The 17,752-nt window shown below is 38.2% G+C and overlaps 1 protein-coding gene and 1 long non-coding RNA gene across 4 annotated transcripts in view; both read left to right on the forward strand.

The window, feature by feature from the left end:
• Positions 1-17,752, forward strand: part of calcr (calcitonin receptor) — a 67,670-nt gene that overhangs the window by 44,302 nt on the left and 5,616 nt on the right. For all 3 annotated transcript variants that reach the window (XM_008421736.3, XM_081612976.1, XM_081612977.1), the window contains 10 exons: positions 2,461-2,626; positions 2,734-2,844; positions 2,923-3,035; positions 4,041-4,132; positions 5,621-5,747; positions 10,047-10,200; positions 11,075-11,135; positions 11,334-11,400; positions 11,499-11,717; positions 13,077-13,118. In XM_008421736.3, coding sequence (XP_008419958.1) covers positions 2,461-2,626; positions 2,734-2,844; positions 2,923-3,035; positions 4,041-4,132; positions 5,621-5,747; positions 10,047-10,200; positions 11,075-11,135; positions 11,334-11,400; positions 11,499-11,717; positions 13,077-13,118 — 1,152 coding nt within the window. The remainder of the gene's footprint in view (positions 1-2,460; positions 2,627-2,733; positions 2,845-2,922; positions 3,036-4,040; positions 4,133-5,620; positions 5,748-10,046; positions 10,201-11,074; positions 11,136-11,333; positions 11,401-11,498; positions 11,718-13,076; positions 13,119-17,752) is intronic.
• LOC145553884 (uncharacterized) lies at positions 14,781-16,988 on the forward strand. Its single transcript, XR_014089929.1, has 2 exons — positions 14,781-15,945; positions 16,060-16,988. It is a non-coding gene; the product is annotated as an uncharacterized LOC145553884 (long non-coding RNA).

Raw genomic sequence — 17,752 nt, forward strand, 5'->3', positions numbered from 1 at the left:
TTCTCTCTTTTGATAATAATCTGACTTGGTTTCAGTAACTGATATTTGGTCAGAACTTACTTTGCTTTGAACATTTGTCAATACTTGGTTTGGTCCCTGATTTCCAGGGAAATCAGGGACCAAACCAAGCTACCGGCTGCCGGCCGGAACTACATGGACTGTGAGATCATTTTGTCTGTCATCACCAGCTTCTACCTCCAAATGAAAATAGCTATTTTACAGGATTTTTGGCATTTCGTCACCTGAGGAAACTGCGCTAATATTTATATTATATTAGAGAGGTCCCAGTTTCTCATCTAAAAATAACCAAATTCAAAAAGTAAAAGAAAAAAAAAATCAAATTGCCTTTATTAAACTAAACTTATTTTTTATGTTACACATTCTAATGTTTGGGGATATTATGACATTACGTCTATTAAAATAGTGAAAGACTGATGGAAGGGGAGACGGGTGGAAAATAGAAAGACTGAGGAAAAAATGATGAATGAGAGCAGAAGAAAATGGGAAAACTGATAGAAGAGTTGAAGTGAGAAGGAAAACAGATTGATGGAAGGAGGAAAGAGAGGAAGTTGTTTGGATGACCAGTCAAAATAAGCTGAAGATTAAATAAAAGGTAAAAAAAGAAAAAAAAGAAAAAGAAAATTACATCTAATTTCTTGTAAGTTAAATGTTTTATTTTACTATTACCTGTGTGCTTTGATAGTGGACTTCACTATATCTATTCCTCCATATCTATTACTCCTCTGCTCTGTTTCTACTACTATTACCACTACAATTAACTATTAAGAAGACAACTGTGTGGATAAACACGCTCCTGCTGTTACACTTGGTTATTGTTGCTTAAATATGACTAAATATGTAAACTGCAACTGTCCCAGTTTTTTCATTTCATTTTCATACATTTAATTCCTCTTTATGGCCAATCTCAAGTCAAGTCAAGTCAGGCGTAGTTTATTGTCAAAGATCTATGCAACGGGGTTAACACAGAAGTTTGAAATTGCTTTTCACCAGTCTCCAATGTGCAATTAAATTAGACATATAAACATATAAATAAGACATTGACAGTAGCCCCCACCCCTGTGTCTCAAAGGGAATCAATGGAACTGATCAGTGCTACTTTCCTTGTTCTGAGTTGCATAAACTATAAAGTATCTCCCAATTTGTCATGCATGGCCACCACTGAGCTCTGGATAACTAATGTGTTCATAGAATCATCCATTTCCACTCGTTCCATTTATTATTGATGTAAAAAGGTCTTGCAATGCGTCCGAGCAGTCTTACGTCACACTTTTAGAGAAGGAGCATCATTTGATAAAGCCTGGACTTCCTAGTTAGGAAGGACAGATTTAATAAAGGAAGATTCATTTAGAAATTGCATTTCACCAGCAGTCTTCCAGCGGCCAAGCATAGGGGTGAAACAAAAATAATCGAAAGCGCTCTGCTGATTTTTGTCTTTCCTTTTCTCACCATTCAACTTCTTGTTTGCATGCTAAATGAGAATCCGAAGTTAGGAAGTGGAGCAGCTCTCGTTGCCAAAGAAACGCCTCTTGAAAGAAGCATCAAAGTGACACAGATACGAGAGCGCTCCTCAATGAGACGTCTCGGGGCAAAACCGGAGTGACGTGAGGATTTGAGGCATGAAGATCTGTTTAAATTAGACAGCTTTCTAACCAGGCATCTTCGCTCATAATTCTATGATCACTGTATTCAAGTAAATTCATACGAAGTCACATAAATTTGGTTCTGCCACAGACGGAAGATTTTCTAAATAATTATCTCGGCCAGGACACTCGGCTTAACCTGTAGCAGAGTTGGATTGGTGATGTGAAGCTTGACAAGTCTAAATATGGTCATATTTAGTTGTTTTTTTTTTTAAACGCTCAAACTGCATTTTTGTTAATCTTTGTTCAGTTTAGAACAATGCGGTTCAAATGTGACTTGTTTAGGCCTGTCAGATTGGATTTAGAGCTATCACACCTTCAAGAGTTCTTAAAAAAATAAATAAAACTGGAGAATAGCCCTTTAATTTACAGGCAAAGTCATGTTATCATTAACTCCATTCAGATTTTTTTTACTGTTTGTAAAATACACCAAAAACACCAAATCTCTGTTGACTGGACTCCCAGTTAAATAAGTAAAAGGACATTAAGTTGGCGAGCAACCATCAGAACGTTATGTATTTTTTAAATGTATTTTTAAATTTCTCTATTTGGAGAAGCAGTGCTGTCCCCATAAAAATGCAGCCCTGGGCAGTGAGCCATTTTACCTTTTTTAAAAGGTTTCAAGTCACATACAAAACCTTGGTATGCCTGCGCAATTGTAACTACCCGTGCCAACATGTTACTTCTTTCATTATATCGTTTTGGGAAATGTACATACTTTGTTGTGTAATTTTGGTTGACGTATCTCATAGGTTTTCATGTGATAATGGTAATGATGTAAACTTTTACTGAAATTTAGGGGACTGCGCAGTTCTCCCGAAACACTGAGGTGGATCTCATCAGTGAAGCCACAGAGAGTCCAGAGGTCCAACAAAAGAATCGGGAAATTGTGCGGAAAAAAATCCTTGACAACCAGTACAAATGTTTTGAGAAAATTAACAGAGATCCACCTTACAACAAATCAGGTAGGGGGAACAGCTGCTGAAATGCAATTAAGTCTTTTTTTTCTGTTTTCTTTTTTTTGTTTGGTTCTCCTGTGAATCTGAGAGTTGTTGTTCGGTCCTTACAACAGGTTCGTACTGCAGTCGGAACTGGGACGGCTGGCTGTGCTGGGAAGATACCCCAGCTGGAACTTACACATCCCAAAACTGCCCCAACTACTTCGATGACTTCGACCCCACAGGTACACGGCGCGAGGCAGGAGTCTGTTTTTTTTTTTAAAGGTCTGCCGATTTGATCACGTTGATTAACTTGCTTTCAGAGAAGGCAACAAAGTATTGCGGGGAGGACGGGCAATGGTTTCGCCACCCGGATACCAACAGGACATGGTCAAACTACACACTCTGCAATGAAAACACCAAGGCAAAACTAAAGGTGATTTATGAGATCTCACTATTTTAAATCTACTGCATGGAGGCAGCAGTGGGAATTCGTTTTTTTTTTTTCTTTTGTGCTCTGAGGCCTCTGGTAGTTTGAGTCTGGGTAGGTGGGAAGAAATACAAATTTTATGGCATACATAGTTGCTAAAATGCATTGCTGCGTTAAACTGACGTGACGCTGTTACGGCGATGTTTATTGGAGAACAAAGATTAAAGTACAAATTGGTTAAGTGCTCCTGATTACCCGTTTGTGTTCAGCTGTCTCCTTATCTCATAGACAGGACAGTTAGTTGCGGCAGGTTCTGTTTGCAAACTTTACATTTATTGGAACAAAGCAATCAAATTTTTCACGGCTTTCTGTCCCCTGGGCTGTAAAGACAGAAGCTCCCGGCTAGAAGCCCAGACTTTGTTTTTTTTTTTTATTAGGTGCAGCATCTGGCTGCAGTGTCAGACTGTAAACAACACATCTCTTATAAAACTGGACCTAGATGTCACCTACTATACATTTTCAGCTGCATTGCCTATAACAATACTTTTAGTATTTTTTTTTTTGTTTTTTCTTTCTCCAAATATTCATATTTGGAGACCAAGCTCAAACAGGCTGAGGATTCTTACACATTTTGAATGAAATATATAAAATCAATTAATGATTGAGGGAAAAACAAAAAAGCTTATGACACTAATTGTCGGTCAGAAAACAGGTGGTTACAGAATAAGTAGGACAACATAAGTTACAGATGATTGTACACAGGAGGCGAGTCGGTGCAGCTGAAACGCATTACGGTGAGCCAGATAATCAGGACATCAGGAGACACGGAAAAACACTAAAGAATCTTTTTAACTTATTTTGGCTTTTTAATCATTTTGAGGGATTAAAATGGCGACATTGTAAAATTGATCAAAAGCTTTCCAATGACGGACGCAGCGTTATAAAAATGATTGTTACTTCATTTGTGTCTCCAGCCTTTTCCTTATCTAACATAATGTTTTGTCCTTACAGTCGGCTTACATCCTGTTCTACATGGCTATTGTGGGCCACGCTTTATCCATAGCCTCCCTGCTTATCTCTCTGGCCATCTTCTTCTACTTCAGGTAATTGATGCAATTCGATATTGCGTTCCCATCCTGCATATATGAATCAATTAGGTTTAATTACCCCGTAGTTCTGCCCCCTAAAGGTCAATCATTTTCATCATCAAAAGTGGATCCGACAGATACACAAGGGCCACACAGGTGGTGTTGTTACTTCATCAGCAAGAGGAACATTCTGGTTCCTGTAGTCAGCATAATCGTCTCCGAGCTTCGACCAAAGCAGCATATAGTGATGGGAATTTAAATGCTCACCTCACAGCCGTACGCAGAATGTTTTGCAGCGCTGCTCGCTTCTGATTATGATTAAGATAACTGTTTCAATAACATCTTTTTTTTTTTAACTCGGGCAAATATTTTGTATTATGTAAATGCTTTAGATTTGTATAAGGTGTTAGCACTGCTGCTGCTTAAAATTAAAATGGGATCATCAGCCTGGAATTGGTTGATTTTCTCATGCAGTACATTTAATTAATGTTCGTGTATAAATCTGCCGCTGTAAAGGAGTCAGGATGTCTGCTGAATGCATTGGTGGATTGCCTCTTATTTGAAACATATGCACCTGAGTGCATTCCTCATTACAAATGTTCACAGAGATGAACGGCTTTGTTTTTTTTTTCCCAAAGGGGAAATGTCCTGCAATTAATTTAGATTCTGCCTAAATCCATATTCATTATAGTTCAGAATAACAAGCCAGGTTTCTGGAAGAGATACATAAAGTTGCAGAATGTAGGAGCAGAGCCATTTTTGTCTGCACTTTATTTTAGTAGGGAAATATCTGAATTAATGTAAATGTAGAATATGCAAACTGGGAAAAAGTAGAGTAAAAAAATAAATAAACCTCAGTTTTTTACTATAAAATTCTTTTTTTTTTTGTAATGATGAGGTGTCTCAGAGAAGATGATTAGCTCCAACAGTTTATGCGCAGCATAAATCAGCACACCTAATTTATGGTAGGTGCGTAATCCCAAAACTCAAAAAGTCACCAACAAATATCAAAATCCTCAAAGACAACGTTTTCTTTTAACACAAGACTGCACATATTTTTGCCAAAGCCCTTAAAATCCAGAAGTCTTCATCTGTTATTATAAGATCCAGATGTTTAGTCTTCGATGTGGTATCTGATGGCGCGTCACTACACGTCTCACTTATTTACAACTCTTAAGTCATGGCTGCCAGATTTTATCAGATAAAACTAATCAGGTTCAGCTTAGTTGAGGATGTGATCCAAACACTTTCAGGACAGGTGACAGTCTGGAGAGAAGCGTAAAAAATACATAAATAAAAAGTAGCTTCACTTCAGTTATAGCTCACTTCTATTCACAGCTGAAAACTTACATGATACTGCTCAATACGTTTTTCCAATTAAAGCAAGAAATATGTTTTTTAATTTGTTTGATATCGATGTGTGTGTGTTTTTTTCCCCCCATCACAATAGCAACTTCAGGTAGGTCTGCATATTGATGTCCGACATTTTATTGCATCTCACAGGAGTTTGAGCTGTCAACGAATCACCCTCCACAAGAACCTGTTCTGCTCCTATGTGCTGAACTCTGCCCTCACCATCATCTACCTTGTCACCGTGGTCAACAATCCCAAAGTGGTGGCCAGCAACCCGGTGAGTCGCCTTAAATCAGAATGTACTTGTTGTGCCATCAAACATTCCCATATCCAATCATATTCAATAAATTAAAACTTTTGTCAAAAGTATCTTTTGAGGATAAGCTTATGTTCATTAAGCACACATATCTGTCTTTTGTTTTATTCCTTAATAAAACAAAAGAGAAATAAAAGTTTGATAACATCCGTCTGTGTGTAGTTTGCCTTTAAAATGCTTTTTACTTAGTAAATTGTCTCTGAATTAGAATAACTTTTAAATAATATTTGTTGAATATGACTGGAAATGGACAACCAATACATAATTACAACCTTATTGCCTCCCTTAGTGAGCTAAAAATGTAACACTTGGGCAGACAGAAAAAATACACTCGTGTGTAATGCTGCATTTTAATTAAAACATATTTTAAGAAGACCTCAAATATTTGTCAAGCTAATTAAAATGAGTGTTAATAATGTTTTCCTTGAAGAAATGTATAGCTTTATTTCCAAAAATGTACATATTTAATAAACCAGGTGACTGACTGTTCTTCTGAGTGCTATCGTTGGTAGCCATAATGCTAAGTGTTTGTAATTTTACCATTATGCGTTATTGGAACACAGATGTTTATAGAGTTTACTTGCTTAGCATCATCTTGTGTGTCTGATTTGCAGCAGGAGGGACTGGTGCACTTTACAGAATAGATGGCATTATAAGTAAACATATATGGAAATATTAAAGCAACATATCAACACATGGACCAGATAGGACTTTGACCACATAAAAAAAGTTTGCATGACATGGTGATTGTTGTAAAAAAAAAAAAAAAAAAGAACAAGCAATGATACTTTTTTTGTAATGAGCTAAGAAGGAAGTTTATTGTCAAGACTTAACAGCAGAGAAACAAAAGCTACCTAGACCAAGAGTAAAGCTAATAATTTAAGCTTTGCGTTAAATTATCATAATTTACAAAATCATGCAAAGTTGGCATTTTTAATGGACTTTCAATGCAACTTTGCATTAAAAGTGTCATTATTTACCGAATGACACTTCATGACAACTGTCATAAACATTCATAAAGACTTCATTATGCTCATGACAGGTGTTATGTCATGGTTATGACAGCGTCATGTCATTCTTATGCACACCCCTTCAAATAAAGTGTTACCAAAAAATGTGTGTTTTTATACAGTGAGTGAAAACATCTGGTTTGAAAAATGAATAAATTTAAATCTACATATCTGTATTTGTATTTATATATATATATATATATATATATATATATATATATATATATATATATATATTAAAGTTAAATGTCTAAAAAATGTTTTTATGAATGATGTCCGTTCAGCTACAACATGCCATGCCGAAAGATCACAGGATTTAAAACGGAATCGCTTACTGAAGTAAAACATTATTATACCAGGCTACATGAAACGTAAACCTACGACTCATAACAGTATTGATATATTTATTGTGCCACGCTAGCAAGTTAAATTTAGTCTCTCCTCAGCTGCACACCAATGAGCTCGAGTTTTCTACATTCCACATTCTTTTCTACTCTTGGAGTTTCGCAGCTTCAGCTGACGTGAAGTCTGTGGAACTCCGAGGTCTGCTTAGGCAGAGGTAATAAATCTGTCATGTAGGAATGTCTTGCTATCAGGGTTGAACATAAATTTGTCTATTCGTCCTTGGAAATCAAAACAACGGAAGCCCCCGTAGCCAAATGCCCACTGCGCCTGCCTCTCAAAAGGCTTTTTGCAGAATTTTCTCCAAATATGACACACAAAAAAAAAAGGAATTATATCATCTTCGCTTTTGTTTTGACCCAAATAAAACTGCATACAATCCAATATTCTCCGGGTTAATGAAACCGGATGAGATGTGTCCTACAACCCTCGGTTAGGACTTCAAAAAAAGAGAAATACGTGCCTCAACAAAGTGGTTCTAAGACGTAGTTCAGGCAATCAAAGCGCTTCTCAAAGAAGAGATGGGAATGTAGAATTTGGCTCATGTTTCTCCCCAGTCCCATCATCCCCTGCTAAAGCATCTCTTTCCTGAAACAAAACAACAATTAGAAACACTGGAGACTGCAGAAGCTGCAGCTGGAACCCAGTAGTTTTCTGAATGTGCTGCTGCTCGACCTCTCCAAATCTCCGCAACACACGAGCTTCGTAAATGGGTCCAAGAAGCAGAAAACACTGACAAACCTCATCGTCAATGTTTCCTCACATTGATAATGATAGGTGTTGCGTGTGGTGGCTCCCCTCTTTAAATCCCTCGCTGTCGAAATTTGTCAAAAGAGGTTTTCGTTGAATCTGCTACTCTCCCCTGTATGGCGTGGTCAAGTTTTGCTCGGTTGCCGCTGCATGTCGAAAGCGAAATTAGTCACTGCGGCTCTGCTTCTGAAAAAAAAAAAAACACGCAGAAAGAGAAATCAGGAGTAGCAATGGCTTGGAGTCAAATGCGCCTGTTGGGAAACATTTTGAAATTAATCGCTGCCACTGTGAGATGAATGATCCTGCTTTCGGAGGTTGTGATTTAGGAACAGTAGATTGTAGGAAAGATTTGCTTTTCCTAAGAAAACATGCGTATTCTATTTTCTGTGGTGTGGGGATACAAAGTCTGGTTTGGCCTGCAAGCGTTGTAGAAGGACCTCGGCCTCAAAGCTTTCTGTCGAACCCGGGAGGAGATTGAACACAAAGGAGATCTAGATAATCTGCTGCCTTGGGCTTTTACAACCCGAACTTTTCAGACCTTGGTGTACAGGGCTCCTATAAAAAGTTTGGAGTTTTAACCCTATGATGCAGATATGATGATGAGTCAAGCCCTTAACTGTTTTGTGGGAAAATTTTAAAAGAAAAGAGTGGAATGTATTTATTCAGTTTTTCTTTTCCTTTATTGAATGAAGTACAATATAATTGCGCTAAACTAGCTTGACAACTTGACAAATTAAACACTTATGTGGTGGGTGCCTAGGACAGAGCTTTGTGGCACCTCACAATGCTGAGTTTACTTTGAAACTACATCAGTTTTAGGAAGATACCAGCTACGAAAATTCTTTCAGATGTGTCAATGAAATGAAAACGCCAATTCATTTGAAACTTCTTAAAAGTACTCGACTAGCTTTAGGCCAACATATGATTGCGTTTAATTATTTTTCAAAGGCTCTTTGCTTTTTTTTTTTTTTTTTAATAGAAGACTTTCCATGATGAAAAGTTTTGTAAGATGGTGGACTTTCTGCAGCTTTTTGCCCCAAAAAAACATCCAAGTTACACTGACTGGAGACTCAAACGTGCCTTTCGGTGTAAGTGACAGTGAGCATGGTTGTTTACTTTGTGTGTTGGCCATGACGACGGGCTTGGCGAGCTGTCCTGCCTGCTCGCCGACCGCCTCTCGGCTGACATCAGCTCCGGTCCCCACGCAACCCTGAGCAGGATTAAGTGATTTCAGAAAATGAGCGAGTGAGGAAGATTTTCAGCACATTCAGTCGTTTTGCTCTTTTCTTGACAGTCGACAGAAGAACTACGACTTGCAGCACATCCACAAGTGTGTCGATAATTATAACATTAGCAGGCTGCGGTTTGATGAGATTGACATGATAATAATATATCATTAAAGTCATCACTTCTTAATATAATGACTTAATCAAGGAACATAAACCATAATGAGATGTACTGTCATTTTTGTTGCGTTGCAGCGGCAGTTTCATAAGTAGCATATAACCACGTGGTTCTCCATAAGCTACTTTTTTCAATTATTTTTTGTACTGTTCAACAAACACAATCACAGATGCCTCTGACTTTCGAGCAAAAATCACCATTTTCAACTCCACTCACCTCCAAAGGGGGTAAATGAATAGATGTCTTTTCAGCCTGGGAAGCATAACGCCTCCTAATGATTGTCTGCCAAAAGCAATGAAACATCCCATTAGATCATTTCTTTTTTTTTCTTTGTTTTTTGATGTCGTGCTGAGATGATGTTAGGAGTGCTTAAACTGAATCCTTTTTATACAAATGCTGCAAAATACATATATGCAAATCGGCAAAAATATTAATTTCTCTGAGACTTCACAGTTTGTCAAGTGTTGCATGATAAAGTAAAGGAAATGTGTTCTGGGTTCAAAATACGAAAATCTGCAAAAAAAAAAAAAATTTTTAATTTTCCTCCTTTTTCACAAGTAAACTTGACTTTGTGCTGCTCTTCCAGGGTAAATCTCAATAAAATACCGTATGAAAATGCAAAGCAGGTGGGAGTATTTGAGAAAGCAAAAGCGCAACAAGTAATCGGTTCTCGTATTTTGTCCCCTCCCTGCAGGTTAGCTGTAAGGTTCTGCACTTCTTCCACATGTACATGTTGGGTTGCAACTATTTCTGGATGCTCTGTGAGGGCATTTACCTGCACACACTCATCGTGGTGGCCGTGTTTGCAGAGGAGCAGCACCTGCACTGGTACTACCTGCTGGGCTGGGGTGAGTTTTTTGAGTCGTAAGGCTGTTTCATAAAAACGTACAGGATCTAGAATGATGACTGCAGCTTCTGGTTTTTGACACAGAATGTCAGATTGTGGACATGCTGGCAGCTTTATAAGCCCTTTGGTGGGTTAATTTGACTCAAGTCGTTTTTCCTTCCCTTTCTTTGAACCAGTGTGTCCGACAGTCGTCACCATTTTAAATATTCAAGTCCTTGAGGCCAGGTTTTCTGGGAAGTGTGCATAATGCCTTACTAAAACGTCCGTAACCTTTTGACCTTTTTCATCTTTTGTCAAACTTCAGTGTGTTTTACTTTGTTCTTAAAGACTTGACATAAATGAGCCCAGTATCAATAACCACTAACTTTTTTGTTTCTACTTCACAATGATGAGCTACATTTCATTAGACTTACATTACGACACATTAAAGTTTGTGGTTTCAGTGCAACAAAATATGAACAAATTAAAGGGATTTGCATACTTTGTGATTTTGTGCGTGGCTAAAGAAAAGTCTTTTTTGTCAGCTCCATCTGCAGTTGATCTGTTGCAGAGTGCAGTTGGTGTGTGAAAATAAACTACACAAGGATTTTTGTGTTTGTGTCCAGAAAAAAGGTTTAAAAAAAATAATAAAAAATCTGAGCCTAGTCTCCTCTGGAAGAATTTCAAATTACACTGAAGTGTCACTGAAAATCCTCCATGTGGCTTTTCATTTGTTACCGATGAAACAAAACGGGGATCGGAAGACGTATCAAAGCAAAAACCTCCAGATATATTTTATAAAGTAACGCCGTATATTCTAAGGAAGCTCAGCACATCTAAGGGATGCATGATGATGAATGAACGCTGCCTCATATGGTTGTCTTTTCCCCTTCCAGGCTTTCCTCTGGTGCCCGTGTCCATCCACGCCGTGGCGAGGAAAAAGTATTTTGACGACAAGTGAGTAATGTTCCATAAAGCTTGTGCAAATAAACAAAGAGAGGTTTACACATGTGTAGCGCGCGCGCGGCGGAGTGAGAGCGTGTCGGCTTGTGCGCATGTGTGTTTTCATAACGTGTGTGTTCGTGTGTTTCTTGGGCAGCGAATAGTTCTGACTGAGATGTTTTTTTTGTTTTGGTTTTTTTTTTCTCGCTGTAGCTGTTGGATGAGCGTTGAGACCCATCTGCTCTACGCAGTACACGGACCCATAGTGGCAGCCCTTCTCGTAAGTCTGCTGCTTCCACTTAAGCTTCGTCGTTATTCACAGCTTCTGACGCAAGGCGACGTTTGTTTGAACGCAAAATCGTTTCTTTTTTGTCTCAGGTCAACCTCTTCTTCCTGCTGAATATCATAAGAGTGCTGGTGACAAAGTTGCGAGACACTCACCGAGCCGAGTCCAACATGTACATGAAGGCGGTGAGAGCCACCCTGATCCTGGTGCCCCTGCTCGGGATTCAGTTTGTCATTTTTCCTTGGCGGCCGGAGAACCGTCTGGCCGGTGAGGTGTACGAGTATGTCATGCACATACTCATGCACTACCAGGTAGGTACCGAGATACGGCATTAATCAAAAGTGCCAGATAAAGTCAACCCAGAGTTAAAGGAGCAGACTGTTACAAATTACGATAGTGCTGCTGTAATGCTCTGTGAACGGATGAGATTTCAGACAGGCCAAATAAATATTACGGTAGTAATGAGGGAAACGTATTAAAAGATTGCTTGTAATATTAAAATAACACGTTTTTTACAAAAATGGAAACCAAACCTCAGTATGCATCCAGAGTAAAACTCTCCACTGTTGTCGTTGACATTTTGAGTAGAAAATTGTTTGGCTCATTTTTAAGATAGTACTTGTGTTGCTCCTGTTGGGGTCAGAAGTTTACATACACATGTGCGTCAAACAGGTTGGAGGCTCTTACAGGATTTGGTAGCACTTTATTTGAAGGGGTGTGCATAATACTGACATGACACTGTCAAAAACATGACATAACACCTGTCATGAACATAAAGAAGTCTTTATGAATGTTTATGACTGTTGTCATGAAGTGTCATTCGGTAAATAATGACACTTTTAATGCAAAGTTGCATTGAAAGTCCATTAAAAATGCCAACTTTGCATTAGATTATCATAATTTACAAAACCATGCAAAGCTGGCATTTTTAATGGACTTTTAATGCAACTTTTAGAGCTCACCCCTTCAAATAAAGTGTTAGCCAGAATTTATATAAATTCCTGTTTTTGTTGTTTTTTTGTGTTCATTATTAGTTTTTAGCTTCTCTTAGCATATTTCACAACACCTTTGAATTAATTGAATTGAAAATATATAGATCTAATGGTTTTGCAATGTGTCGTGAGATGATCTTTGCTGTGCAAATAAAGCAAATGTAATAACTGTTTTTAACATAGCCTAGTAGCTCAGACTTTGCTAGCTTACTATAAGACTGTCTCTGACGGGGGTCTTTGCTAAACTGGTTGCAGTGCGGTGGTCATAGTTTAACGGAGAGCTGCGCATAGTTACCATAAATGAGAGAAATGCATAGAATCAGTGGCCTGTTGTTAAGCTTGTTCTCTGGTTGTTTAAAACCCAAATGAGTTGTTTAATTTAACCAGTTAGCAACTAGCTTAGCCTTCTGACTCTGGTCAAGCAGAAGCCATTAGGCTTTTCACTGCGGGAATTTCAAATAAACTCGAAAATGTCCATTTTTACGTATGTCCTTTTCAGGAACGAAAAATTAATTTAACAGTAGAGAATGACGATGCTGTCCAGCAGCTGGTATTTTATTACTAGATCCTTAGTGGGTCCTTTTAGTCCTGAACATGCTAACCAAATGTTATTGATTGTGGATAAATTTATTTATGGATGGATGGAAATGAATGATTTTTTTTGTTTGTTTTTTTAAGGGTTTGCTGGTGGCAACAATATTCTGCTTCTTCAATGGCGAGGTAAAGAACACTATTAATTTTACACAAACTGTATTAAAAAGACTTTTATGTAAATACCGGTGCTTTTCCCATGATTTTCATCTAAAAATAGAGATGGGTGTCAGGGAAAGTTGAGGAGGAGAACCCAAACCAGAGATAGAGATGCAGATTTGGACACAAAAGGAAAGTCTCCACACACGGGAATGAAAAACAAAAATACACCAGCTATATTTACAATTGTGGGGAGATGAAACGGAGTATAAATACCAAGAGAAACAGGGGGAAATTGTCAAGGAAAAAAGTTTTAATGAACAACAAAAAAGAGACACAGTTTTTACTGCTGTTGATAAACTAATATACCCTGTTGTATTATGGGTATTATAATGCTGTCACACTGGTTTATTGTTGTTTTGAGAGTGAGAGAACATGGGCTAGTATTCTGACAATCTCTTGGTTTAGCATCCAGCAGCTGTCTATACATACTATATTTACATATACACTTATGACAATGATCTATGAAAATACTTTATTTAGTTCAAGACATTTAGACAAACATCTGTGATTCAGTTTTAGCATAGTCTTGCAAGGATTAATTTATAATTAAATTTTTAAAAAAAAGGTATTGGTGGTGGTGAAAGAGTAAAGCGGAAAATGGAATGAGTATAAGGCTTAAGTAAATCTGCTTATTCTGTAGTATTTTTTTTTCTCTTTTTGCCTTTTTTACTTTAAATATCACCACTCAAACTAAATAACTGATTTTAGCTGGCTAATTACATTGGATTCACAAGCCCTGACATTGCTGCTTAACAGGCATCCCAACTTTACTTAAAAAACAACAACGCTCCATTAGTTTTCACACTAAAAATTTCCAAGCACCCAATTATCTTTCACATGAACAAGAGCCGCGTGTCACAGTAGGGCACTGAAACAGTGAGGGAGGGGCAACATCAGAGTCAGAGTATTCCTTATTGCTGGAGAAAACTCACCCCTCTTTGGGTGAGTTGTCCATGGCTCTTTAACAAAGATCTTCAAGCTGTAAAAAAAAAATTAAAAATCCTCTGTAGACTTTAAAATTCAACTTTTTAAAGTCTTGGTATATCTATATGGTTAGCAGATAAACGAGTTATCAGAGTCTGGTTCCATGTTTTGACATGACTTTGCTATCCTGAATGGGGCAATTGGCCTTTTGTAAAGGTCAGCATCCACCTGTTATCCTGAGACCTGCTCAGCCATAAAGCTGCTCACTGCTGGAGCCATTATTTTTGGGACATCTGGCATCATCAGCTAAGACATGTCTGGATTTTATTTTTAGGTTGTGTCTCTTCCATATGTATCTGCTCTTGACAGCATGTCAAATCGTGAACCATGGACACTAAATACAAGGTCAAAGTTTTGTTTGTAGCAGGTTTTAAGTTCCTTTTGGTTCTTGTCCCTTAGAAGCCCAATCTGAAGCCGGTTAATGCGGAAAGGTCACGTCAAGTGACGAGTCAGACTAGGCATATAATGACTGCTTTTATGCCGAGCTTAACTGGAAATTAACTTTCCTTTCACATCCCAATGTCAGCCCTTCTAAATCTGTCAGCAGCTGAGAGACAAACAGCCTCAGCTGGATTCAAACACTTCCCCTCAACCAATGATTTAGATCTCTTACGAACATTTGCTTACGAGGTTAATGAGCTTGTGGAGACTTCTTGGCTCTCCGGCGTCAATGAGTGAAAGACGCTTTTAAGCTTCACGTCTTCAAGAAGCTTGAATTGGAGGTTTTTATCACCTTGTTCTGGTGCATTGCAGCTTAAACTGCGTACAAAAAGCAAACCGTTAAACTCAACCATCTGTGCGAGATTTTGGCGGAGCAAAGCGGTGAAATTTGAAAACTTGCTTCTCGGTAAGACGTTGACGTGCAGCAGCGCGCTGAAGAATTTGCACCTCTGAAAAAGATTTTTTTTGTCATCGTTTCATGGTGTGGTCTGTAACTTCAATGATTTTAATTGGGTTTTCACAAAACAAAGTAGTATTTAATTGGGATGTAGGAGGAAAAAAGACGGATGTTTCATTTTCCTGCCCGTTTCATGCAGAAGCACCAATGAAATAAATAATTATTATTGCAGCTATTAAACATACTTTACATTAAATCCACTTTTCTGTATAATTTTTTTTTTTTTTTTTTACCGGTCTGATGTCATGTTCTATGTTTCCATTAGCTGTATGTGAAAAAACATCATAATTAACAAAGTCTTTGTGTAATTAATGTAATCCATGCTGTTTCATTTAATGAATTAAGATACCAAGACAAAAAAAATAAAAATTAAATTCTAATTTATCAAATATTGGCATATTGTAAGCATATAGTCACGCTCAGCAAATGTTCTGATTTCTGTTAGTTAAACAAAAAGCTCCTTTTTTGCTCTGTTTCACAACGATGCTGTAAATTTTGTGGTTGTAAGACGACGAAATATGAAGGAACAGCTTAGCAAAGTAATGTGAGCCGAGGTCGGTCGTTCCTGTGTATTTTTTATGGAATAAAAACCTGTCCCGTTGACAGTCCGTCCCTGGGTTAGATGATGACATATTGTTTTATGAACTCAAACAGAAGGCTCGAGTTCATAAAAAGGAAGGCCAAAACAGTCAAGCACACAACAAGCAGATGTTGGCGCAAAACGACAAAAATCATCCTACCGTGGAGTTAGGGTTTCTGCCTTTGTTTTGTAAAACAGGTCAGCTATTAACTCCTACACGAGCAGCCAGGAGAATCAACCGAAACTATGTAAACGACTCTCTGAGTGAAAACAACGTGCGGCGCACATGTTTAAAGGGCTAGCGCACAACCTGTCACAGCGAAGCGAGCGAGGTTTGTTTTTCTTCACCCACATAACGACCAATTCATGCTCCCTTAATCAGGACAAGAGTTTCTGGGGCTGGGCTCAATTCAGTTTTTTTTTTTTTTTTTTTTTTCAATTTCAAGGCCAAGCTGCACAGACCTGCCTTGTTTCATCAATGGCCCCATTGTGACGCGAGGGCAGCAAGACAAACAGCTTCCAAGTTGTGTTTGTGTCGTCAACCAAGATGTCCTACATGGAAGCTTTAAGCCTCAGCTGCTCTTTTGTCTCATTGCGACAATTAGCAGCTTCGTTAATATCATTACAGCGCTATGCGTAAAGACTTGACGTACCCTCACCAGTATCAGTGTGCTGCTCCGAACAAACTGGTTTACCCTGAGCTTCTGGTGTGATCGCGCTCCAGTATGGAGTCTAATTAGTGCAAACATGTCCCCACAAAACATGACACGAGCACGCATGACATGTTCTGCACAGGTTGTCTTTCATTAAGCAAATCTTTACAAAGAGACGCATCTTTTCCACAGTAGCAGCGCAGCCCTGCAGGCTTTGAGATGTAATGAGTGAGAACTGACAAGTTCTCCTCCGAGTTCATGTGTGATACTGTTGAAGCAAAAATAAAACTGTTCTGATAGAAAAATATACCAAGAACTGTAAAAGATTTACTATAGTACCGTAGCAGAAAGTGTCATTACTCATAAAAAGAGCCATATTTCTTCCACTAGCATTATAATACTGGTAAAGAGCAAATAATATTAAATGAATGTATATGTTCATTTTTTTCTAAACTGTCTTAAAGGTTGAATGTACACCCAGGAAAAAAAAAACACATTCTCCCTAAATGATTTTTTGATATGGTTTCAAAGATAAACCCTGCCTTTGATTTCCCTTATTTAAAAAAAAAAAAGTCATAATGCAGTCATCTACATTACATTAACATGACAATGTGCATTTACTGAACCATCATTGTTCTGCCCTTGCTGCCTCTCTCACTTTACACCTTCTCACCAACTTGTCTCTACTACCAACTCAGAGGTGTTATGTTTGACTCACTTACTCACTGTTAGCCTCTCATTACTGCAGCACAGACCCTGTTAGCAAGTATCAAACAGCAGTCTAAAAGAAAAACTTCAACCAAAACATGCGAGGCTGAATCTAATGAAAGAGTGAATATTCACAGCAAAATGATACATAAACATGAGATACCTAAAAGCATCACTTGGATTGCTAAACTTTTTTTTTTTTTTGCTTCCACTTGGTGAACGCAGGCAGATTTTCTCTGCAGAGACACCTACTGTTTAAAAGGAGAACTGCAGTAAGCAAAGTGGACCTGAAACAGCGGGGTCAGCTCTGTTCACGTTGAAGCAGGAATGCCGAGGATATTTACATAAGTGTTTATAAAATGAATCGCCAATTTCCTTTTACCTAGAATTTCAATTTAAAAGCAAAGTTTCCGCCACGCCTGTCTGCAGGCTAAAATATGTGTTACTGAAAATGCTGGGAAAGTTAAGGATCACTGCACTGTGAGTCATGGATGTGTAGCCTGAAAATTTCTTTCATTTTAAGGCTGGCGGTCACTTCATCCTGCCTCTGTCACTTTGCAAAAATCTGTTTAGGTCAAGCGACCTAGTTTTGTCATCTGTTTAAATCCTCTGGGGTCTGCGTGATGCTCTCTCTGCGGCTCAGATTTGTTTCAGCCCAAACTGAATCCTGAATCCTCACCTCACACAAACCATGTGCAGTCTGACCCAATTTTCTGTTCCCCTGTAAGAGGGAACGATAGGGCAGCAGACACCACTAAGTGAAAATAAGGAATGTTGG

The sequence above is a fragment of the Poecilia reticulata genome, chromosome 11 (genome assembly GCF_904066995.2).
Source record: "Poecilia reticulata chromosome 11, P_reticulata-male-v2, whole genome shotgun sequence".
NCBI lineage: Eukaryota > Metazoa > Chordata > Actinopteri > Cyprinodontiformes > Poeciliidae > Poecilia > Poecilia reticulata.